This window comes from Lissotriton helveticus, chromosome 5_1 (genome assembly GCF_964261635.1).
Source record: "Lissotriton helveticus chromosome 5_1, aLisHel1.1, whole genome shotgun sequence".
Classification (NCBI taxonomy): domain Eukaryota; kingdom Metazoa; phylum Chordata; class Amphibia; order Caudata; family Salamandridae; genus Lissotriton; species Lissotriton helveticus.
The window spans coordinates 170,074,989-170,101,112 of record NC_136065.1 but is presented as its reverse complement, the minus strand read 5'-3'; the positions used below and the strand labels follow the sequence as shown (position 1 = coordinate 170,101,112).

The 26,124-nt window shown below is 47.5% G+C and overlaps 1 protein-coding gene across 2 annotated transcripts in view; it reads left to right on the top strand.

Annotated features, from left to right (window-relative positions):
• The window catches only part of RABGAP1 (RAB GTPase activating protein 1), an 855,191-nt gene that overhangs the window by 148,971 nt on the left and 680,096 nt on the right, over window positions 1–26,124 (top strand). For both annotated transcript variants that reach the window (XM_078641966.1, XM_078641967.1), the window contains 2 exons: window positions 7,326–7,436; window positions 13,830–13,896. In XM_078641966.1, coding sequence (XP_078498092.1) covers window positions 7,326–7,436; window positions 13,830–13,896 — 178 coding nt within the window. The remainder of the gene's footprint in view (window positions 1–7,325; window positions 7,437–13,829; window positions 13,897–26,124) is intronic.

The window sequence follows — 26,124 nt, the reverse complement described above, 5'->3', positions numbered from 1 at the left end:
CCCGATAAGCCTGCCTGCTCAACCACACTACCGCAAAAGAGAGTAAGGTAGTATCTACTTTAGCTTCTGCTATATATCTGGGGATCCACTGGACTCTGTGCACACTATACCTTACTTTGGTATAGTATATACAGAGCCAGCTTCGTACAACAGGCCTCGCCCAACCTTCTTTTACAAGAGCACATTGTCCCCTCACAGGATACTCAAACAGACATTCGAAGGGGGAACAACCTACTCCCTTCTGTGGCACTTCCCTGTAAGCAAAAGCAGGCATGGTAGGAGGACATATCATCTCCTTTTGAGTTTTTCAGGGAGCCCCATGATCTTTAATGTCTTGTTGAAGCTCTCAACAAGACCATTGGTTTGTGGTTGGTTAAGTGTAGTGAATGTGTAGTTCACTCCAGACGCATCCCACATGTGTTTCAGGTATGCAGACGTAAACCTGGTACCTCTGTCTGACACCACCTCCTTAGGAAGCCCTACCTTTGTAAAGCTACAGATGTGGGCTTAGGCTCCTGGAAGCGCTGTAGTAGACCTAAGTAATACCTGGTAGCAGGATCCCCTACCCCCAGTATGTATTGGTTTCCTACAACAACCCTTTCAAGGGGAAACTTAACCACTGGTAGTGGAATTATGGGGTCTTTTTGGTGTCCAACTGTTTTGCCACTGGCCTGACAGGTGACACAGGAGGTGACAAACCCCTTTACTTTCTGGGACATCTGGTGCCAGTAGAAATGTCTGACAAGCATTTCCCAAGTTTTAGTCTGTCCCAGGTGCCCAGCTAGGGGGATGTCATGGGCCAATGTGAATAAGAACTCTCTATACAGTTAAGGCACTACCACTCTCCTAGTGGCACCAGGTTTGGGGTCTCTGGCTTCAGTGTAAAATAATCCCTCCTCCTTGCCAAAGGTTCTGTGGGAGCCACTGACCTCTCCCTTTTCCTGAGCAGCAGCTTGCTGTCGCAGGCTCTTAAGAGTGGGACGGCCCTGCTATCCAAGGCACAACTGTTTACTAGAGGTTCCCCCTGGGCCCAGGCTCCATTCCCTCTGGGGCTAACAAGTCCTCAACGTGAGGAGAGGGGTTTTGAACTTGTTGTTGTGTAGAAGCTGGTACCTCCAGTCTTCTTGCCTTTCCTCTTGGAAGATTGGCTATCCTTTCAGGGTCCAACACTTCTTTTATTTTACCATGTGCTAGAGTTTGTGCTCTTGTCTTCTCACACACAGTATCTCGGGGATTTGCAGCATGGCTGCATGGGATTTTTGCTCTACCTCAGCCACACCCTGCCCAAGTCTAAGGTCACCATAGCCATGGAATGGACTGTATTGACCCTGTCAGTATTGGTGACTGGCTATGTTTTTCCAGTCCGGTATTGTCCTGGAGAAATCAGGGTCTCTCAACATAGTGATACTGGCACCTGTATCTCTCAGGGCTTCTATCCTAGTCCCATTCACTAACGGGTATTGTAAATAATTTCTTTTAGTTGGGGGGGGGGGGGGGCTAGACAGCTAAAGTTGCCAACTCTCCCTCCCCCTCAAACTAGAACAGCTTCAGTGTGAGCCCTGATTGGCTCTGGGCACACTGCTGTTCCCATCTGGAGATTTTCCACACCAGTGCTTACTGGTGGTAGACTAGGGGTATTTTTGTTACAATGGGCAAAATCTCCAGTTTGGTGTCCAACCTTCTTACATGCCTTTAGGGGATCAAATAGTTTACCCTTATACCCACCAGTGTGCTTGAAAGACTTATGGGACCCACCCTCCTGAACAGGTTTTTGGGGGCCTTTAAAGCTCTTGATTTGGGGGTGGGGGGGAAGGTTTTGTAACCATGTTCGTTTGGTCACCCTCATTGGAAGTTTTGGTCACCCTAGTCTTGGCCCAATGGTCTGCCTTCTTTCCCAATTCTTGGGGAGAAATTAGATCTAGGTCCACCAGATTTTGGTGTAATTTTCATTTGTGTAATTACTTAACGTGTTCTTTCATCAACAAATTGTAACGCCCAACATAGTCCTACACATCACTTCCAGTTAACCAAACATCCAGTGTTTTTACTGAGTTGTCCACGAAGTCCACTCAGGATTGGCTTTGGGTTTTGTGATTCCCCCATGAATCTAATCCTATAATCCTCAATTGTGAGTCCAAAACACTCTAACAGGGTGCCCTTCATGAGGTCATAGGACTCAGACTTCTGACCCTCACTGGGCCAGATGCTGTCTCTTCAGTTACCAGAGAACCGTTCCCAAAGTAAGGCTCCCCAGTGTGATTTCACTTGCCTCATTCCACAGACCCTCTAAAAGGTTGTGAACCATTTTGGTGATGTCATCACCTTCCTCATATTTAGGGACATTCTCTTGTTTGGGCTTTTAGGGTCATACGAACGTTCTTTTTCCCTAGGTTTGATATTGCTGCAGCCATTGACGGGGGGGTAAGCCCATCTCTGCTCTTTCTTTTTCTAGAGCCAGGAGTCTGGACTGTAGGTCTAATCTTTTGGTCAACCTTGCTAGAAGTATGTCCTCTTCACTGAGGCTGTCCTCTGTGATCTCACCAAGACCTGACCTACCTGTGTGGTTCCTAGGTGTTGAGTACTACCCTTGGAAGCAGGGACATATTAGCTCTGTTCTCCCTGTCTAGTGAGGGAGGTTGGGTGTTGCCCTCCCCATTAATGGTTTCATCTAATTCTGAGGATCTTCCCTCAGAAGGGTGTTTACTGGAGTATTCTACCAAGAGCTCCTGGACCTTGACCTTGGAAGCACTGGACACCCCCTGGTTTTTTCTTTAGTTTGCATAGAGAACATAACTCCCTCATCTTCAGATGGAGGTAAGGGGTGAGTTTGAGCTCCTCCACCATATTCTGTCAGCTACTACTGTAGTCCTAGTTGAATCTTTTTAAAAGTGGTAAAAAAAAACTTCTAAACATTTTTCTATAACTACAGTAGGTTGTTAATTTTTAGGTCGAGCTGGTGTTAGCAGCGCGTAGCCTCGTTTGTTATCCACTTGCAGGGAATGTGGGACAGGGGATGGGCACGCGCAGGGCTGCTGGCGTTTTCACCATGTGTGCTCGCACGTTCACCCACGTGACGTGCACATCTCCTGTCCCAGATTCCCAGCAAGTGGAAAACACACACACACCCGCCCCTCCCCCTGGCCCCACCCAACCCCCTCACTGGGGGGGCGGACACCGGCAATGTGTCCCGACGCCCCCCCCTCTTCACAAAGGAACACAGGGATCCCACTCACCGGGTCTGTCGGACTCCTCTCGTCCCGCGGTGATGACGGCTGCACGGGGTTGTTAGGCGGCGGGGGCAGGCACCGGGACTGTGCCTCGAGCCCCCTCCGCTTCTCTCCCCAAACTCACACCTGCCCCTCCCTCTCCCCCACCACAGAGCAGCCTCAGGCTCAATGTACGTCGCACGCTGTGCTCGTACCCAGCAGATGTTTGTAATCCCCTCAACTGTTGTCTGTGAACTCCGTGCCCTCTTTGTGTTTTTTTTGCCCCTTTGGTTCTCTGTGGTTTATGCCCCATCACTCAGCTTTATCTACCTAACCTTTCTCTGTGCCTCATGTCCCAGTTTCCTGACTGTTGTGCTAATTTCGCAAACTGAGCATTGTTTTCTCTCTGCACTTTCTGCAAAGAAGCACCTCGTTCAACGGCCCCTGCCCCTCCCCCACTCCAGAACGCGTCTCACCGCCGCGCTTTCACTTTCACGGCCGTGTCTTTTTCACGGTCAGTGCTTGTGTTCAACCGGCAGGCAGGGAGTTCATTTCCTCCCTTGCACCAGGGCTGACACTGGCTACGCCACTGGCCCCGGTAGGGATTATCTCAAAAGAACCACTTTCAATGCAATTCACTGTCCAATCTGGTGCCTAAAGGGGACTCCTCAGTGGAGGCAGGAAGAGTGCTGCCTTGCTGAGGAGAGTGGACGTTCATGTGTGTTCGTCAATCACTGTCCTCACGGCATTATCTGGGGTTTTCAGTGTTTCATGTCTGTATCTTTGATAAATTAAACACGTACTGTGAGTGCCGATTGCCTCGAGGTTAACCACCATGCCCATGCCAATTAGTTAGTATTTACTCTAGTCTGTCCATACCGTAGGCGATGACGTCATCTAACTCTTTAAGGGCAGCGTTCCTGGAGCAGTCCTGTTCCATTCGGAGTACAGCTAGCATCGGCTAGATTTGTTTTCACCTGGATGTAGCTGCCAACGTGTATCCTTCTGACAGTGTAGTGTTTGTTATAACTGTCTTCATCCTTTTGCCAATCAATGCTGTTGTTTACTCTAATTTCATGGGTATGTTTCAGTTTTGTAACTTAAGTGACATCAAAGCACAGATGCCAGCTCGCAGGTTCTCCATGGAGCAGCCGAACTAGTCCTTCAGAAATCATGATTAATTTCCGTGTAGTTCTCTAGTCCCCAAAATCCTCAGAGGAATCAAGATGCTAGTTAGTTCCTATCTAGGGGTGGGAAATTCGCGTAATTTGATTTTGCATACTTGTACGAAAATACATGTAATTACATAAAATGCCAAAGTGGCATTTGGGGATATATTTTGAAATGAAATGCCTTTGGACATGAGGATACATTTCACTCTAACAAACCGGGCAAAAAAAAAAAAATGCACCACAAGCAGCAGCTTCCGTTCGGTTGTTCGCTTAGTTCCTGTGTGTTGGCAGCACATTTTTCCCGCAAACAGCGCATCGTTTTGTTGGGTGGCATAATGGTATAGTTTCAGGACTTTTGTGAAACAAGAGTATCTCAAAATTACTCTAATGGAGGTTTCGTCTGGCTGGTTGGGTCACTGTGCCACAGGTCAGCTGCAGCTTGTATCTGAGTGTGGCCTTCCTTAGAAGGAATACTAGTAATTGGCTAGACCTCAGTGCACTGCCCTAGAGTAGTATCGGCCTCACTCTATCCTATCTGTCTGTCGCCCTCCCTCTATCTGTCGCCCTCCCTCTATCTGTCGCCCTCCCTCTATCTGTCGCCCTCCCTCTATCTGTCGCCCTCCCTCTATCTGTCGCCCTCCCTCTATCTGTCGCCCTCCCTCTATCTGTCGCCCTCCCTCTATCTGTCGCCCTCCCTCTATCTGTCGCCCTCCCTCTATCTGTCGCCCTCCCTCTATCTGTCGCCCTCCCTCTATCTGTCGCCCTCCCTCTATCTGTCGCCCTCCCTCTATCTGTCGCCCTCCCTCTATCTGTCGCCCTCCCTCTATCTGTCGCCCTCCCTCTATCTGTCGCCCTCCCTCTATCTGTCGCCCTCCCTCTATCTGTCGCCCTCCCTCTATCTGTCGCCCTCCCTCTATCTGTCGCCCTCCCTCTATCTGTCGCCCTCCCTCTATCTGTCGCCCTCCCTCTATCTGTCGGCACCGCCACAGCATCACTCGGCACCGCCACAGCATCACTCGGCACCGCCACAGCATCACTCGGCACCGCCACAGCATCACTCGGCACCGCCACAGCATCACTCGGCACCGCCACAGCATCACTCGGCACCGCCACAGCATCACTCGGCACCGCCACAGCATCACTCTGTGCAACCATTCAACAACAACTGGTTCAAATATGTGTTCTCAATGTTTCAAGCTTTATTACAAATGTCACAAAAATATGTTAATATTTCACTTCTGTTCTTGGATTTTCGTCACAATAAAATATACTGAACATAATCTTCACAAAAGTTATTTACAAAAGTTTAAGCTATTGCCATTCTAAATTACAATAACTTGTATTTAATTAATAATTATAAAAAAAAATTAAGCCATTGTTATTTGTAATATCAATACATCCAAGTCACGTAAATAAAACACATATTGCATTACAAATGCTATAGGTGTCACATTTGCGAAAGTTACAACTATTGGCATTGTAAATGACAAAGCTATTAATTTCGCTATTTTCAAAACCAACACATTAATAAAAAATGTCATTTACTATACCAATAGCTCAAACTTTCCTAATGCGAGACCTATTGCATTGCAAATGCTTGTTATAAATTCTAGAGTGACTTAACTTAGACCCTAACATGACTTTTAGGAATTTAGAAAAATTGTCAGCTCAAAAAATGAGTTGAACTAAAAGCCATTTATGGATTGTAGTAGTGTGATCAGGTGTTGGCGAAGTGGTCCAACAAATGCTAAGTGGTAGATCCCACTGCTGATCTACCAATATAGGAAGCTGGCCCTGTACATACTATACCAAAGTAAGGTATAGTGTGCACAGAGTCCAGGGGATCCCCAAAGGTATAGCAGAGGCTAAAGAAGATAATACCTTCCTCTCAAGTTGGTGGTATCTGGGCTGAACAGTCCGGCTTATCCGAGGTTAGTGTTAAGAATTTGAGGGGAAACCTGCGAACAGAGGCTGCAGGCGTTGAGGAGGAGCTTTGGAGAGGTCAGCCACCGGTGCAGACGTGATCAGGATTGCCCGGAGAGACGTCTCGGTGTGAGTGTTTCACTCTTACTCGAACCATTGACTTCGAGTGCAGAGTGGTGCAGTGTTGCGGATCAACCTGGATCCCTAGACTGGAGTTGGTTTCTGTCCACGGGAGACTGAAGTCATTGTTAAATATAGCACCGCTAGAAAAGAAAAGGGTCATGATTAATATCATAGAGGTCCCCCACCAATCTAATACCTTTAGCAGCCCACTGAGAAGCCGTATGAAGTTCAATATCATTAGCAAGCTTAGGATTAAGCCATAAAGATGTCAATCTTGATTTATGAATGGGTTTTTGAAAGTCTTCTATCAAAGTATTTTAAAGCATTAGCTGTATCTAATATTATTATATTAGATACGGCTAATGCTTAAAAATACTTTTAGAAGTGATACTTTGATAAGTATTAAGGTTGCTACTGTAAATTTTTAGCTTGTATGAAGGGAGAGTGCTAAAAGGAGAGCACAGGTCTCTTTCTATATGTACACATGGAGGTATATAGTGAGTTTCTGATGAGAACCAAATTGCTCCTTGAGCCGCTAGAAAGGATATTTGATATAAATTCCAATCTGGAAGATTACAACCCCCCAATATAGAGGGTTTCCTAAGGTATTTATAGGGAATTCTAGCTCTCTTGTCGCTCCATAAAAACCTCGAAGTGAGAATAACAATTTCATGAAAGAAAGATGATGAAAGTTTTAAGGGGAGCATAGAATACAGTTACCCATAACGCTTTGAATATTGCTTTTGTTCCCCATGAACATTCAATAAAACTATTAAATTACAAAAATGTTTAATAAGGTATCTTGATGGCTGGCTTTGTGCAGCAGCTGATGTCTGAAAATATGTGCTATTCACTTCCAAAAACTTTCATAAATAATGGTTGATTTCTTTTACAATTCTAGTGCTGTTCCGAAGGATAAGGATAAACAGTGTTTCAAACTTCGACAAGGAGTAGACAAGAAAATTGTAATTTATGTTCAACAAACTTCAAACAAAGAACTTGCTATTGAAAGGTACATCTTGTTGCAATGTCTATATCACAATGTGTTGTATTGATCCATGTAATTATACAATGTGTTTAAACATGATATATGAAGGACAATTGTAGGTACATGGTGGGCTGGATTATGCCATAGTACTGTAGTTTTATTTTGTCTTATTTTGCATCTAACTACATCTCTAATGCCATTGTGTCTTTTCTCAGTTGGCAGCGTAACTTTGTGTACTATCTTCTGGTACTTGGAGCTGCCTTAATAGTTTTGCAAGCTGAACTATTGAGTAGTTTCCAAGGCTGTTGAGGTATGATCTTAAAGGTTGATAATTTTCAAGTAAGACCAACAAAGTCTTGTTTATTTGTTAAGAATAAGATTGAACATTATCAGCCACTTGTGTTTTTTTTTAAACCAGTTACTTTTGTGCACACACACCCTTTTGTCTAATGTGGGAAATCATCTTGATGGTTGGGGTGTCTTCTATTGCCCAATACAAAGGAATGGAGAAATTGTCGGATTGCCACAAAGTTCGGGAGATGGTTAGAAAGAGAATGTGACTTCTCACACCTGCGAACTTGCCCAAACTGTAATCAGAAAAGCTGCATTTACTTCAGTCCGCAAATGTTTTCTCTCTCTGTGAAAGACTTCCTTTTACTCCCAATACATGGGAAGTTCTTATGCCCTTTCCGATGACTTATCTTTCAATTTTTAAATTTATTTATTTTGAAAGTTTTATATAGCGCGAACAAGATCTTTGCAGATAACAGAGCGCTTTACAAAGGCAAGTGGAAGGGTATGGAAACGAGGGAGCATAGTAGGAAGGTAGGCCATCAAGTTAATGTAAATAGTAAAAATATTACATATAGTACAGGTATGAGGTAGCATGGCATAGTTGGAAGGTAGGTCATCAAAACAATGTAAATAGTACAAATAAAAAGAATAATACAGATATGAGGGAGCATGAGCCTGAGCAATTAGGCCAATACAAGTAAAAACACATGTGCATAGGAATCGGACCGGTAATACTGATCGACGCAGAGTAAATCAAATGTAGTTGTTCAGGTGTATTTAGCCATGAGGATATTTTTGACTTCTTTCTTAAAAAGAAGAGTGGAGGAGATGAGTCTGGTTTCAGGAGGGAGTGAGTTCCAGATCCTTGGCGCCATTCCAGAGAAGGAGCGTTTGTAGGTTTTTTCCTTTCGGAATCTTCGAGGCTTCAGCAGAAGATTGTTTGTACTTCTGGTGGTTCTGGACCCGCCGGAAATTGTCAACTTATGAGTGAGGTAGCTGGGTGATTTCAGGTGTATAGCCTTGTGCGTCATGCAGGCAATTTTCAGCTGTATTCTGGCTTCAAGAGGCAGCCAGTTCAAGGATTTAAGGTCAGGGGATATATGCGAATGTTTTTTAGATCCAGTGATGAGTCTTGCTGCCGCGTTTAGTGACGCTTTGAGGGGTGCAGTTGTAGTTAGGGGGAGGCCGCAGAGGGCCACGCTGCCATAGTCTATGCGAGGGATGACTAGTGCTTGTACTGCAGTTTGGAAGTCTTTGGCTGGGAGGAAGGGTTTAAGTTTCCTCAAGGTATTTATTTGGAAGTTCGCCCCCTTAGTTGCCTTGCTGATATGCTGCTGCATGTTGAGGTTGGTGTCAAGTGTTATGCCCAAAGATTTTGCTGAATCCACGATGGTCGGTTGGACATTGAGTGCTGTTAGGTGCTTAAGCCATGTTTCTGTGAAAGATATTTTCGTGGGAGGTGAGATAAGGAGGAACTCAGTTTTCATAGCATTGAGTTTGAGGTGGTTATCGGCCAGCCAAGATTGGGTGCTTCTGATCGTTGAGTTCAGACGCAAGATGTCTTTGGGGGATTGTAGCTTGAGATATAGTTGGGTGTCATCGGCGTACATGTGAAAGTGTACATTGGAATCTTGTAGCAAGGTGGTGAGAGGTTCCATAACTAGGTTGAACAAAGTAGGAGATGGGCAGGATCCTTGGGGGACACCTAATGAAACAGGTACTGGAGAGGACATCAAGTTTTTGCTCTTGATTTTTGAGACCGGTTGTGTAGAAAGGAAGTGAACCACTGAAGAACAGTCCCAGAGAAGCCCATTCTTGTATTTAATAGTTCGAGTAATTTCTCATGCTTCACCGTGTCGAATGCTGAAGAGAGGTCAAGAAGGATGAGGAGGCAGGTATCATTTTGATCTAAATTTTGGAGGGCGTCGTCAATTATGTGAGTCATAGCTGTTTCAATGCTGTGCCCTGCTCGGAAGCCTGATTGATGAGGGTTGAGGAGATCAAACTGTTCTATGTGCTTTGTCAGTTGTAGTTGGACGCATTTTTCTAACAGTTTGGCGAGAGTGGGAATGTTGGTAATCGGACGGTAGTTGTTTAGATCAGTGGGGTCGGCTGTTGGTTTCTTCAGTAAAGGTGTAACTTGTCCAACTTTGAGGGAGTCAGGGATGGTTCCTTGTTGAAGTGAGCTATTGATAATTTTAGTCCAGAGTGGGAGGAGCAAAGGGGTGAAGTCTTTTACGGCGTTAGCAGGAAGAGGGTCAGTGAGGTGATTGGATGGTTTCAGGTTGCTGAGTATTCTGTCAATTTCTTCTTCAGAGTAGGTGTCAAAGGATGACCATGTAGCATTGTTTTTTAGTTTATTGGGTGTTATGCAGTTGGATTTTGAGTAAAGGCTTGCGTCAATGAGGAGATCGCTCCTTATATTGTCAGTTTTTTTGTTAAAGAAAGCCGAGAAATCTTCACAGGAAGGAGCAATGACCATAATGTCAGCAGCTGGGGGTTGTTCCTTAGATTGTGATCGGATTAGCTCGAACAGTTTACTTGGACGGTTTTTTGCTTGGTCGAGCTGGAGTCTGAAGAACTCTGATTTTGAGCGTTTTATTTTCCTGAAATATGCGTTTCTCTTTTTCCTCAGAGTTTTTAGGTGCAGTGTCGAGGGAACTGATCTCCAGGTGCGCTCTGCCATTCGCATAGCCCGTCTGTCTTCATTGAGATTCCCGTTGTACCAGGGGTTGGATATCTTGGTGGATACGCTTTTCAGTTGCATTGGAGCGGCCTCATTGAATATTGAGGCCAAGGAGTTGAGATAGTGGTCAGTTAGGTACTGAACGTCAGTAACGTCGGTAGGGGGGAGTAGGAGATTGCAGCTGTTAGGGGGTAGAGAGTTTGGATTGAGTTTCCTCAGGTCTCTTTTCCAAACTTTGGGCATGGAGTATTGGACCGGGATACGTTTAACTTTTTCCTTGATGAAGAATGTGATAATATGGTGGTCTGACCAGTCACAAGGTTGGATTGAGTCAAGTTGAATAGTGCCTTCTTTGGAGATGACAAGGTCGAGGATAGAGCCTTTGTCGTGTGTCGGGCTGTTGCATATTTGTGTGAGGTCAGAAGCGTTAAGGAAATTTTTGAGGCTATTAACCACTGCGTCACTGCAGTCATTCCAGTGAAGATTGTAGTCGCCAAGGTAGATTTGTGTGTTTTGCCGTCCTGAGTTGATTGACATTGTGTCCATGAGTTGTTAGGAGAAGATGAGGTTGTCCCCAGGAGGGTGGTATATGATGTTTAGTGAACATACCGGGTTGTTTTCACTGATGACATCAAGGCAGAAGTATTCACAGGAGGTAAGAGAAGGGGCGGTGACTTTATTGATTGAGAGGTTGCTCTTGTAAATGCATGCGATTCCGCCACCTGTCTTGTTGGACCTGTCAAGTCTAGTGATGCAGTAGTTGGGGGGGACTAGGATATCCATGATAGGAGTGGAGGATTCAGTTAACCATGTTTCAGTTAGAATGGCCAGGTCAAGGTTCATAGACTTGATGAGGTCAGCGTCCTCTGACGAGTGTTTTTGGGCCGATCTACAGTTAAGAAGTGTGCATTTGAGTTCGGGGGTGCAAGGGGAAGTGGAGGGGTCTATAGTGAGAGGGACTTTAGTGAGGTTGTTGGGAACGGAGCCTCTGTTGTTATGCGTGGGGTGCCTGAGAGGGTTGGAAAGAATCGTAGGAATGGACAGGTGTGTGGTGGCTAAGACGTTTTGGGTTGCCGGGACATATGTGCGGAGTAGGGTATGTATGTCGAGGTCCGAGAGAGTCTTGATAGCGCGTTGGGGGCATTGCGAGAGGGCATAGAGAGGCAATGTAAGGGGTGAGTAGGATGTGTCTTGATAGTGCGCTGGGGGCGGTTGGAGGTATTGCGAGAGGGGATAGAGGTCAAATGTAAGGGGTGAATAGGATGTGAGGGGGAGTTGTTGTTTCGTTGAGAAGTGGTGGTGAGAGGGGGGTGTCTGGGGTGCATGAGGAGTGACTCTTTGAGGGTGTGGAGTTCTTCTTTCACTTGGAGGAGGGTGGTCATGATTGTGTCCAGCGTGCAGTTGGGTAAGGAGTTGGTGTTATTGGACAGGGAATCAATGAAAGGAGGGGTGAGGCAATTGCGAGACGTGTGGAGGCTGGTCGTTGCGGGGGTGAAAGTGTAGTGAAAGGGAGTGAGAGTGGGGGGGGGGAGATGTTGAGGGAGGAATAGGGGCCAGGAGTGGCGGGAGTGCAAAGAGTGGCGGGGAACGGTTGAGGGAGGAGTGAAGGCTAGGAGTGGCGGGAGTGCCGGGGGTGGGGGGGAGATGTTGAGGGAGGGGTGTAGGTCAGGAGTGGCTTGAGTGCAAAGAGTGGGGGGGGGAAGATGTTGAGGGAGGAGTGGGGGCCAGGAGTGCAGGGAGTGGCGGGGGTGGAGAAAGTGGGGGGGGGCGAGACGGGATGGGAGAGAGACGTGTTGTGAGGGTCAGAAGCGGCGGGTTGTTCTGAGACGTTAGTTGGAAGTGTGGAGTTATGGTTCAGTTGGAGTGGGGTATGTGTGGAGGTCCGACGGTTGGAGAGGTGCTCTTTGAAAGTGGGGAACAGGTTGTCGAGTAGATCCAGGTTCCTGTCTGTGGATTGAATTAGGACAATCCCGTTATTGTAGATAGTAATGGCTGTTCTGCCTGGGAAGAGTTGGGATGGTGTGATGGAGAGTGTTAGGCCATGAGCGGATTTCCTGGTGGTGGAGACATTGAGTAAGGTGAGGAACGCTTTTCTCCATTGAGCTCTGCGTGTGGTGTGGAAGATGATATCGGTGTTCAGGGATCCATTGACCGGTGAGAAGTAGGTGTCGGCAAAGGGTGTTTCAGGGTGGGACCTCAGGAAGTTGTGTTTAAAGCGTTTAGCGGCTTTTTTGGTGAGTGCGGGTGGGTAGTTGATTTTATATGTGTGCTTGCCAATGCGATCCATGTTGGGATGGCGGTATAGGTGGGTGTGGGAGAGTGAAGAGTGGTAGAGCTATACAAGAGCACAGATAAATGCAGACAATAAGTTACATGGGTCAAAAGAGACACTAGTGAGTGATCAAAATATATGTGGTAGCAATAAGTGCATTACATGAATAAAAAGTGAAATGGGTGCAGCTTACACAAATGTACAGTAGCAAATATAAGTATAGTACTGATGAAATACTGGAACAAAATACAGATGACAACAACAAGTTAATGCGTCAAAAGTGACACTAGTGAGCAGCCAGAAATATATGAGGTAGCGATCGGTGCAAAAGTGAATTGGGTGAAGGTTATAAAAAGGAAAATATCCAAGGTACAAGTAGAAGTATAATACTGCAATAAAAGACAGACACTCTATCACAGGAGGTGTAGATACAGAGCTATGTAAAGTGCGCTGTAGATGAGATTAGTCAAAAAAGTCCAGTTCTTAGGGTAAGGTCACTTTAAAGTGGTAATGTCTGGTCCATGATGGTCCATGATGGCCGCCAAAGAGAGAGACCAGTCTAAAATGGCAGCCAAATAGAGGAGATAGAGACAGTAGTCCTCTGTTTGTTGTTGTTGCTTCAAGAACAGGGAAGGGTAGTTTCACTTTCTATTTGAGCAAGCCCAGTTTGTAGCTTGCTGGAAGGGTGGTCTTGTGTGGAGGGGTTAGGTTGAGGGGCCTCGTGGGCATCGGAGGTACAGGAGGGGATTTATTGCTGCAGTTTTGTGCCCCCAGCTATTTTGAACAAAGGAGGTTTAACAAATGTGAAACAATCGAGTGGGGTGAAGTAAATACCTTTTTGCAATTTCTGCTCCGCAAGATGGTCAAGATGGCTGCCAAATTTAGAAGTGCTGAATTACATTTTGGAATATGGCCAGCTCCTGTCTGAGAAACTTTACATCTGCCTCTCTCACTTTTAATACCCAGCCAAATGTTATTAAAGGGCAATACTTAAGAATGAGTGTAATTGTGAATATTTCATGTAATATCTTTTTCTGTTGTAATGTTGATTTCTTTTGGGTGTGCGTTTTGTTTTCAATGAATTCATTCATGATAACATATTTGCATATGATTGCTGCCATAGTGAAGTGGATAGGGTATTTAACTTTTATTTCAATTATTTCAGATGTTTTGGACTGCTTCTTAGCCCTGGAAAGGACGTCCGAAATAGTGACATGCACCTTCTAGATTTGGTAAGAATAAGTATGTTGTAAAATATCTTGTCTTTTTTGGGTTCATAAGAGGTGGAGTGTACACAGGTAGGCCCCCTCTGTATATGCAACCTAAAGCTATAGAGTTCTCCACTTGAGTCCCTTGGGAGTCTAGTTAGATCTCTCTTGCTCTTTCCTTGTCTGCTTCCCTTGCTCCTTTCTTCTCCTCTTTCCATCATTGTAAAGCAAGTTGTGTCCGCATAGAAATAACGCTCACTTTAATAGAGCAGGAACATTCATTTGTGTTAACGTTCCCTGGATAAAACTGGTTCTCATAGGACAGCCTGGTGCTTGACTGGAGCAACATTTGTCCTGCTCAGCACCAACCTCTGATTGGCTGGGGGCCCTCTGTTATCCAGTCCAAACCAGAGAGTGACATTTGCTGTGGAGCTGTGGTACACCTGAAGGAAGCATACTTTTAACTGATTGGCTCCCGCTAAATGTTTAGGTCTGTTTTATTTAGTGTAGCCTGTTGGAGCACAACTGCCACTGTACTGGATATAAGCAGAACTCTTTGGCTCGTCCATTATTAAACATTCACTTGGAGCTCTACAAACATTAGTTCATGAAGGGGGGAACCATGAGCTGAAATTTGAGCTTTCTCCTCTGGCAAGGCATCAGATATACAGTGATGTGAAAAAGAAAGGACACCCTGTTAAAATTCTGTGATTTTGCAAATTAATATAGATCTGGCATTCATCCAGTCCCTACCACATTCCATCTGTAGATGAATCCAATCTTATAGGACAAAGAATGCACCAATTTCACTTTGTCAATCTGCCTTAAACCATAATATTAGCCACAATTCTGAAACTTGTGTCAAATCTTACGTGTACCCTTGTTTCTCCCAAATCAGTTAAGAAGGTAAACAATTATGCTTGATTACTTGTTTGTGAGATAGTGCTACTACCCACATATGACCTCATTTTGACCTGGAGCATTCACGTCTAGGTCACAAAATGATTGTTTCTCTGGTCAATGAAGGAAGCTGGCTCTGTATATACTATACCAAAATGAGGTGTAGGCTGCACATATAGCACTTTACACTCTGTTTGTGGTAGTGTGGGCGAGCGGTAAGGATTTATCAGAGGGTAATGTTAAGCATTTGTTGTACACACTCAATTTGCAAATGATGTCAAAGACTGAACTCAGACCAATTTTATTTGTATGAAAATATTATTACGTTATTTTATTTCTAGAACCAAGCCACTCCTGGCACAGGTAATTGAAATAAATGCTTTGCAAAATCTTCTGCAATGTTTTACAATTTAATGCAGGCTCAAATGCAATTGATTGAAATACAGGTAAGTTAAAATGTCGAAATTACTTTTCAGATTACTTTTCAGATTACTTTTCAGATTACTTTTCAGATTACTTTTTAAGTTACTTTTTCCACTCTGTGTGATATGCCTAGATATCACACTAGGACATTTCCTAGAGAAATGGTAAGTAAAATCAGTTTTGCATAGTTGTAGTTTTTCAGGTTTTAATACAAATCCACTCCACACTTAGAACATTTTTCAAGGGAAAACAGTTGATGTATTCCTATGAAGAGAAATGAAGTTATCGGTTAACAGGTAAGTACTCAGTCTTTGGGGTTGAGGTTCTGGGGTAAGAACAAGAGTTACCCCAGGGTCAGGGATGCACTCTCAAAACCCTCTCAGCGGCACTAGGGCGTCCGGGTGCAGAGTGCTGAGGCCCAATGTTATCCAATGGGCGGGATCCTCCGGTTGGTGGCAGGTCATAGCAGGCCCCAAGGTTGTGGGAGCAAAGCTCCTGGGGTTTAGCTCAGGGCAAAGGGAGATCCGAGTTAGCACCCAAAGTACACCCGCAGCGGCACATGGACGGTTGGGTGTAGGGTGCTGTTTTGGCATCGGGTGCCCTGTTGATTTCAACAAGGACTGCAAGCTCGGGGACAAAGCTATTTTGGGGGTGACCACCAGTTGGAGAGGTAAGTTGGGATGCCTGGGGATCCTCGGACACCTTCTGTTGGGCCACCCAAGGCCTTGGGACTTCGGGTGCCGGGGTATCTTTAGGCATCCGGTTTTCCTTACGAGCTCCAGTCGGGGGCACTCTCCAGAAAGAGGCTGCAGGCTTTGCTGGGAGATTCGAGGCATGTCAGAGATCACCAGATCTCAGGTCAGGATCGCCAGGATGACCGCCTCGTGGATATTGGGCCACTAGAACTCGGGCCTTGGGCGTCTGGTGCAGAGTGGTCCAGACTTGTGGATTTGGCCGGAGCCATTTTCTGTGAGTGAGCAAATCTGGTGCTCAAGGGAGACAATCTTTTTTGTAGAAGGTAGGGCAGGTCCTCTGGGTTCTTGAGGTTGCAGGCGGCAGGACACACCAGGATTTCGCTTCTGCCAGTTCGAGGTGGGGACAGGCCGGTAGGGCTGGGGCCAAGTCAGTGGGCGTCCTCCTCTTCTTAGCTTCAGTACGGCTATTTGGTCCTTCTTTTCTTCTTGGTCGGTTCTTGTCTGAGGGGGCAAGGGTTCGGGGTGGCCCCTAATTACTAGATTTAGGGTTGTACTGGTAGGTAAAGGTTGGGACCAATGGGTCCCTTCTTTGGGGTGGGTATACCCCCTATACTGCCACCATCAAGTGGGAGGGGGGCATATTCCTCACTCTGGTTGGCTGGGTCCCCCCATCTGCAAGACGGCGGGGACCAAGAGTTGTGCTTCACCTCTCCTCCCGCACCTGAGGAGTGGGGTTGGCAAAGGTGGGCACACCTCCCATCCTCACTTGGTTTTCCCGCCCAAAGCTGGGATCCGAACCGGTGGGGGCCAGTCGCTGGAAGCATAAAAAGGCCTGGGGAAGCTCACCAAGGCTGCAAGCCTTTGAAGCTTCCCCTTCGTGGACCCTGCTGGGGGAGGAGGCTTTGTATTATAAAGAACAAGGGTCCTTAGAGCAAAAAACAATGAAAAGAAGAAATAAATATAGACCAAATGGAAATATATTGTTAGGGGAAATGTCCAGCCGGACAATTTATTTCCCTGATACAAAAGGTAATTCTAAAACAATAGAACACTGAGTGTGATAAAAGCGGGACACCGGCCGGTGTCCGACTAACACACTGAGAAGACATACAACATACAAAATAGCAGGCAATAGCAGGACATCTGATTAGGATAAATCATAAACCAGACAATCTAAAGTATACACATATGCAAGAAAAAAGTATAAAACAATTTATGCATTTAGTGTAATGTGTCGACGACGTTTCGAACCATAATTAATAAAGGTTCATCCTCAGGACAGAGGGTAATTGCCTTGAAATTACACATTTGCAAATATATCACTAGTAGGAATGTACATATGCCATACCATGAGAAAAGAAAGGAGACATAAAAGGATAAAGACATGTCATTAGAACATTGTCAAGACTGCGTGCATAGATTGCATGACTCATACCATGCCATGGTGCAGCCGGCAACGGGGTGTAGTCCATGCTAAGTACAGGCAGTGGAAACAACGGGAGGAGCAAGACTAGTGGCGTCGCGTATCTATAGTGCATGGAAGTGACTATGGCTAGTGCATGCCAAAGTGCAATGAATAAACACGTGTGGAGTGAAACGGCAACGAACAAGCGTGCCAGTAAATGCAGTGAAATGTGACATTGTGTGACATTGTGGGGAAGTGGAGTGGCTTACCAATTGTGTAGCACTCAATTAAAGAAGATTTCTTGTACTTGTTATTTTAATTTGCATAAGAGCAAAGAAACATAATAGATCTAATGGGGAGAAAAGATTCAGTGAAGTGGCGCAAATTACTTCCCAAAAATGCAGGTCTATAAGGAAAAAATCCTACCTTTGAGAGTGCCCTCGGTAAGGGGGTCTGTGAAAGGAGGGGACGAAATTGTAATTTAAGTTTTGCAGCGTGAATCTTTCTGGATTCACTATGCTGTGCATTATTCCGCGGTCTTGTGGTTGGGTCCGGATTCGTAGTCTTTTCTCTGTTTTTTTTTTTTTCTTTTGCCCAGGTGGGCGTCGGCGTCACACCCCCTTTGGGTGTATTTCCGGTGACGTCGGCATGCTTCCTGCGGAAGCTCCCACTCTTGGGCGCCATCTTCAGATTCTTTTTTTCCGCGGTCGGGTCTGGATCGTTCCCGTTTGGGCTCCAGACATTTTTGGAGAAAGAAGAAAGAAAATACAGAAAAGACGAGGAGAAGTCATCTGAAGACTCCAGGGGACTTCACCGACGAAGGACAAGCAAGATAAGGCGTTTTCCATCCAGATCTTCGACGACCGTCGACGAACACGCGACCAGAGAGGCCCTGGACGCTCGAGGATGGACAACACGCCGTTCAAGTTCTGCCGGAACTGCCACCACAAGTACGCGCAGAAAGACCAGCACCCGGTATGCAACCTTTGCCTACCGGTGGACCACGAAAGCGGAGACTGCAACGCCTGTTCCGCCTTCACCCCGAAGACCCGTCGTGTGAGAGAGAGGCAGAGGGTAGCACACGCCACCCTGCAGGGGAAGGCCCCGACCCCGTCGCTCTACGAGCTGGGGATGTCCTCCGAGGAAGAAGACAACGCTGCCGCCGAAGACGACAGCTACACGGTCGTAGAGACCGATTACACGAAGACTTCTGACAAGGTAGGAGACTCTTCGGCCCCCAAGAACCCGAGAGACTCTGAGTCTCGAAAAATCGAGGGCAAGACCCCGAAAGCGCCGACGCCAAAAAAGGCGGCGTCCGCGACTACTCCCAGGCCCAGCGGATCCTCAGAGAAGGAGTCCCTGGCGCCGAGAGCTGCTGATCAGCAGAAGACGTCGAAAATCGTCCCCGAAAAGGATCGATCGACGAGGGAGAAATACCCGAAACTGTCGACGACGACCAGAGACCCGATATCCGCTTCGACGTCGAAAGCTTCGACTCCGAGAGGCACGGGGACGAGCCATCCGTCGAAGAGAGCGGCGGAACCATCCGACGCGGAACACGCGGCCGAGATGGAAAAGAAAAGAAGGCGCCTCGAGGCAGAAATGGAGAACTTCATGCAGCGGAAAAAAGATTTCGACGCAAGGATGAAGGCCTTCACGATCCCTCACAAGACCAAGCCACCAGTGCTGGAGGCGGTCGAGGAGGAAGAAGAAGAGGTCGCCGAAGTCACCGAGCAAGACCAGGACGTCGAGGTGTTCGACGACCAGGAGGAGTACGAGAATCCCCACGAGAGCTACAGCTATGGGGAGGAAGATGAGGGCAGGACAGACACAGAGTCGGCGCCCTATGACCTTCAGGATGTAGATTACATCGATGTCGAGACCGACAGCCCGGAGGAGGTGGTCGACACCTACCCCTCGAGGCCCTCGCCGCCGGACGACATCGGGGCCTACAACGCGGTGATACAATCTGCCGCAGCAGCTTTCAAGCTCAAGCTCGACGAAGAGAAGCAGAAAGCAGACTTCCTTCTGGAAACATTGCTCCCAACACAAACGAGGAGCCAGTTCCTCCCGATGCTCGAGAGCGTCTTGGCTCAGGGGAAGGAAGCTTTCAGGGAGCCCGCAACATGCAAGGCAGTAACTCCCAGAACTGAGAAGAAGTACAAGCATGCCGCAAAGGACCCGGCCTACATTCAGGGCACGGTCTCCGCAGACTCCATTATCACGGCCACAGCAAGGAGGAGGGCTAACGTACCCACTACCTCGGGCCCGCCACCGGATAAAGAGAGCAAAAGGATGGATCTGGTGGGCAGAAGGATCGAACGGAATGCCGCGACCCACTGGCGCATGGCTAATTCCAACGCCCTGGTAAACAGACACATGTACCAAATCATGGAGGGACTGGGGCAGTTGGTGAAGGACTTGCCCCAGGATGCCAAGCAGAAAGCCGAAAAGCTAATTGAAGAGGGGAAGAATGCTGCAAATTCTTGCCTCAAGACGGCCCTGGATGGGGCAGACACCGCCAGCAGGCTCATGATGATGGGCGTCACGGAAAGGAGACACGCCTGGCTCAGGATATCCGGTTTCAAACCGGAGGTGCAACACAGCATCCTGAACACACCGTTCAACGGCAGTACGCTTTTCGGACAAACAGTTGATGAGCAACTCAGCCAACTTAAGAAGGATAACGAAACAGCAAGATCCATGGGAGCATTGCAGTTCAGAGGGAACAAGAGGGGCACCCCGTCACGGAGGCCCGGCGGAAGAGGCGGAAACCAGCCAGGTACATCACACCAGGCTTTCCAGCAAACGCACCAGGCAGACTCGCAGGGTCAGCAGGGCCATCAGAAACAGCCCTGGCAGTACCAACAAAGAGGCCAGTCCTTTCGAGGGAGAAATGGACGGGGACAAAATAGAAGAGGGGGCCAGCAGCCCACCTCCAAGTGACTTCAAAAAAATCCGTGTGCCCACCCACAAAAAAGATCCCAGGGGGCAGCACGTACAGATGGGTCAAGACAAACTAGACACCTACGACCACAGGACACCAGTGGGAGGAAGATTAAGATTCCACCTCCAGGAGTGGAGAGGAATCACATCAGACAAATGGATCCTCAACATTATCCAATTCGGATACTGCATAGAGTTGGAGGCGAGGCCGACAAGCAGAAAACCAAGAAGAAAGCCGCTAGCAAGCAAGCAGCTGCAGTGCCTTCAGGAAAAAGCAAAAGAACTCCTGCGGAAGCAGGCCATAGAAAGGGTACCCTTCAAGGAAAGAAACACAGGAGTATACTCAACATACTTCCTGGTACCAAAAATAGACGAGACAATGAGGCCCATTCTCGATTTACGGTTCGTGAACAAATTCATAAGAACGCAAAAGTTCAAAATGACCTCCCTGCAAGAGGTGCTCCCACAGTTGCAGACCGGGGACTTCATGGTCACTATAGACCTCAAAGACGCATACCTGCACATCCCAATGAACAGGAAGCACAAGCACATGCTCAGGTTCACCGTCGGAGAAAGCCACTACCAGTTCACGACACTGGCCTTCGGTCTAAAATCGGCACCAAGAGTTTTCACAAAGTGCCTCGCAGCAGTCGCAGCGCACCTAAGAAGGCAGGGAATACATGTATACCCTTACCTGGACGACTGGCTGGTGAAGGCAAACTCATACCAGAAATGCAAGCTGCACGCACATACAGTGACCAGCACGCTCATAAACCTGGGGTTCTCCATCCATTGGGAGAAATCATCAATGGAGCCGGAACAGGTGAAGACCTTCCTGGGAGCACAGATCAACACCTTACAGGGCAAGGTGTTCCCCAGCGAGAAGAGGGCGAGGGCGCTGGTGAAGGAAACTCGCCTCTACCGGAAGGGACAAGCTCGGACAGTGAGAACGGCGAGCAAGATCATGGGGATGATGGCATCATGCATCCACCTGGTACCGAATGTACGACTCCACATGAGACCCATTCAAGAATGGCTACAGGAGCAATGGTCACAAGCTACAGGCAGTTGGGAGGATCTAGTGGTTGTAACGCACGAAGTGCAGAAGGAGATGACATGGTGGACCATGGAGAACATAGCAAGGGGAAAGCCTCTAACGCCCCCAACGCCAACAGTGACCATCACCACAGACGCATCCCTGAAGGGATGGGGCGCTCACATGGAGGAGCTCAAGGTGAGGGGACTGTGGACACCGACGGATGCCACAAAGCACATCAATTATTTAGAATTGAAGACAATCTTCCTTGCACTGAAGGCCTTCCAAACAAGACTGTACAAGCACAAGGTATTGATACAAACAGACAACACCACTGCGATGTTCTACATCAACAAGCAGGGGGGCACACAGTCCGCACCGCTTTCAACGCTGGCGCAGGAGATATGGAGATGGGCCATCCCTCTCAAGATAGACCTGCTAGCCATACACCTACCAGGGAAGGACAACATACAAGCCGATTGGCTCAGCAGGCAGACATCGGCATCCCACGAGTGGGAGCTCAATGCTCAGGAGACAAGATACCTGTTCGACAGGTGGGGGACTCCATCGGTGGACCTGTTTGCCACACGCCAGAATGCAAAATGCCAAAACTTCGCATCCAGGCAGCCCGAGGAGGGGACACTGGGGAATGCCCTATGGATAGATTGGTCAAAGACATTTGCCTACGCCTTTCCCCCGATACCACTGATGCACAGAGTACTGAGCAAGTGCAGAGCGAGCAACATGACACTGATACTGGTCGCACCGCAGTGGGCGAGGCAGACCTGGTACTCGCAGATCATGGAGATGACACAGTGTGCACCCCACAGATTCAGCAGGAGGAAAGACCTACTGTCCATGCAGAACGGAGAGGTACTGCACCCAGAGCCAGAGAGCATGAGCCTAGTAGCGTGGCTCCTGAGGACATAGAGTTCGCACATTTGAGACTACCAGAAAGCACCCTGAGGGTACTTCGGGAGGCACGAAGGCCCAGCACTCGAAAGTGCTACGTTGCGAAATGGAAAAGATTCACAATATGGTGCAGACAGGAAAGACTCCACAATAAGATGAAGAGGGACTCCACAGTGCTAAGGTACCTGACGCACTTACTGGAGAAGAACCTTAGCTCATCCTCGTTAAGAGTTCACTTGGCAGCGATAGTAGCCTACATAAGGGGAGAAACGTGCAGGAGCTTCTTCACATCACAGGTGGTGAAGAGATTCCTAGAAGGAGCGAAAAGGATCGCACCACCCAAGCGGGTGCCGCCACCTGCATGGAACTTGAACACAGTCCTAACGGAACTCATGAAAGAGCCCTTTGAACCACTTCACAAGGCCTCCCTAAAGATGCTAACTATGAAAACAGCCTTCCTGGTTGCGATAACGTCCTTACGCAGAGTAAGCGAGCTTCAAGCGCTGACGCTACAAGAACCATACATACAAATACACAACGATAGAGTTGTGATGAGGACTGACCCACACTTCATGCCGAAGGTGGTATCCAATTTTCACATGAACCAGTCTATACAGATACCGAGTTTTTTCCAAAAACCCACAACCAGCGCAGAGAGAGCTCTGCACACCCTGGACGCCAGAAGGGCGGTCATGCACTACATTGAAAGGACAAAGGGGCACAGGAAAACGAAACAGTTTTTTGTGTCCTTCGCAAACAGCTTCATGGGCAAAGCAGTAACCAAAAGGACCATTGCACGATGGATCGCACAAACAATCCAACTCTGCCACAAACGGGCAGGACAGGAACTGGCTGAGGGGACACGTGCCCACTCCACCAGGAAGAAGGGCGCTACAATAGCCTTCCTGGCTAACACACCCATAGAGGACATATGCCTGGCGGCAACATGGGCTTCGGTGCACACGTTCACGAAGCACTACTGTGTGGACATACAAATGAACAAGGAAGCTCAAGTGGGACAGAAGGTGCTACAGCACATATTCAACACCCAACGCTCATCTTCCACCCATCTTCCACCCAGCCGCCACAGAGATGAGAAACCGCTACAAAATCTATGCACAGCATAGTGAATCCAGAAAGATTCACGCTGCAAAACGAATAGTTTTCTTACCTGTCGGTGTAGTTTTGCAGCTTGAAGATCTTTCTGGATTCACTAGCGAACCCACCCACCTCCGCCAGAAAGATGAGGCTGGAGAGAGAAAAGGTGGTTAACTAAAGAATAGACTTGAAAGTACAAAGCGGTAAATACAAACTAAGAAGAACATTGCCATTACTTCGGAAACGAAAGAAACACGGAAAAAAAGAACCCGAAGATGGCGCCCAAGAGTGGGAGCTTCCGCAGGAAGCATGCCGACGTCACCGGAAATACACCCAAAGGGGGTGTGACGCCGACGCCCACCTGGGCAAAAGAAAAAAAAAAAAAAAACAGAGAAAAGACTACGAATCCGGACCCAACCACAAGACCGCGGAATAATGCACAGCATAGTGAATCCAGAAAGATCTTCAAGCTGCAAAACTACACCGACAGGTAAGAAAACTATTCGTTAAGGGGTAGCGTGGATAATACGAGTTGCAAGTGGCTGGCTTACCCGAAATGCGATGGTCTCGGTATCCGGGTCTGGGGAAAATAAACGGGCGGCGTGAGTGCCAGTGGTCTCATTAGCCGAATAAATGAAAGGTATACAGAATGACCGGGACGGATCTCACCTGGTAATACAGCTTGCAAGGCCACAATGGGGGTTCTTGCTGGCACCGGGAATCTGCGCGGCGCACCTTTGCAAAGCAAGACGCGATGTAGTGGGCAGGGGAGTCACACTCTCAGCTCTCGATAGGTCGGTTGCATTCAGCGGGGCAAGACCTCCATTGTTTTGTGACAGGTAAAAAACATTGCCAATGTGACTCTCCCCCAATATTTCTGGAGAATCTGGATTCCCACCAATGGTGCAGATCGGTTCCTATTTGGCCACACCCCCTAGGGCACGGCATGGAATTCAGGGCACCCATTGTAACAAGTACTGAACTTGTATAGTATGCTCTATGCAGGAGTTTGACTTTGATACATTTAAATCGAGATGGGATCGCCACCTCCCGGGGGGGATGCCAATGCCTCCTACCAGTCCTCGTCGCTAATATCCCCCACCCAATGTGCACGAGTTCTACCCATTGTGTCTGGTGTATTGTTTAGTATTTTTCTGTATGTCAGTAAGATCGCCTTTTCCTGAAGGTAGTCAACTAGGAGTCTATCCTCTAGGGGCGAGGAGACGGGCAGCTCAGTACCTTTAGGCATCGCCCTCTGCAGTGCATTATGGATTTAAAGGTATCTAAAGGTTTCCCCTTTATTTAATTTGTAGTCCCGTTGGAGATCACCGAAAGGGGTCACCTTCCCCCCCTGCCCATATGTTGCCGACTTTGTTTCTAACAGCGGGGTGACTTGTGTAATCTTGTTTTTCCACCCCAGAGCAGTCGTTGACGTTTGCGATAGATTGATTGTGGTGGATGTTGGAGTTTATTTTGGTGCATTTTTCCCCCCTCCGTAAATTGCTCTGGTGTAATCACCGGAGGACATGTTGTTTCTGTCCATCCTTTAGGCTGGGTCTGTTCTGGCCGGTGCACCCAGTGATTGGTAATCACCAGCTGGGAGGTCCAGTATGAGCTTTTTTATTGCTGGCAGGGCTATACCGCCATCATACCAGCTTTTCATAAGTTTGGCCAATGCTGTTCGTGGAGTACCATTATTCCAGAGCAGAGTGCGTACCTCAGACTCAATTGCGTGGAAGTACTTTGCTGGGACCAAATAAAGTGTAGTAAAAACGGGGAAACGCCATCATTTTATATAAGGTGGCCCTACCTAATAATGTAAGGGGCAAGGACTTCCAATGCTGAACGTCGTCATGGAATCGACGCAGGGGAGGAGCCAAATTGTGTTCATAAAATGCTGTTGGGTTAGTTGCGACATATATTCCCAGATATCGAAATCCGTCAGTGACTATTTTGGCCCCACAGCCTCTTGGCAGGATGGAGCACTCCCCAAATAGCACGTACACCAGTGACTTGTCCCAATTGATGGTATATCCCGAGTACATTTGGAAAAGAGTAAATATGTGTAATGCTCGATGTATAGAAAAATAAAGTCTGGCCAATTAAAGCAAAACATCATCGGCATAAAGGGAGATTCTATCCTCCCATTCTGCCGTCCAATTGAGGCCTCTAATGAGGGGGTCACCCCTGATCCAAATTGCCAGAGACTCGAGGGCCAGGGCGAAAATTAGGGGGGAAAGTGGACAGCCCATCCTCGTCCCCTCTGCAATGTAAATATCGTTGATCGCCCACCATTGGCTGTGACTGGGGCCAGTGGTTCCGAGTAAAGGAGTTGTACCCAGGAGAGAGACCTCTCACTGAACCCAAATCTTTCAAGCACGGCAAACCAAAAAGGCCATTCAATCATGTTGAACGCCATCTATACATCAAGAGACTTAATCAATGCCTCCTCTCTGATCGTGGCTGCCCTGCCCATAACACCGTGGATTTGCCTTAAGTTCAGAGCGGTATTCCTACCTGGCATGAAACCAGACTGATATGGGTGGATCAGCTTATGTAACATTGGTGACAAACTCAATGCCAACATTTTAACTAGTATTTTAACTTCCGGGTCTAGGAGGGAGATAGGTCTATATGAGCCACAGTGCTTGGGGGTTTCCCTTTTTTATATATTATTACAATGTTGGCCAGTGTCTGCGAATCAGGTGGGATGCCATTGGTCGCTCTTTCTTTGTACATTCTTATGAGATACGGGGCGATTGTGGATGCGTTTGATTTGTTGAGTTCAATTGGAAGGCCACTTGGACCCATGGCCTTCCCAGATTGTAACGCCCCAA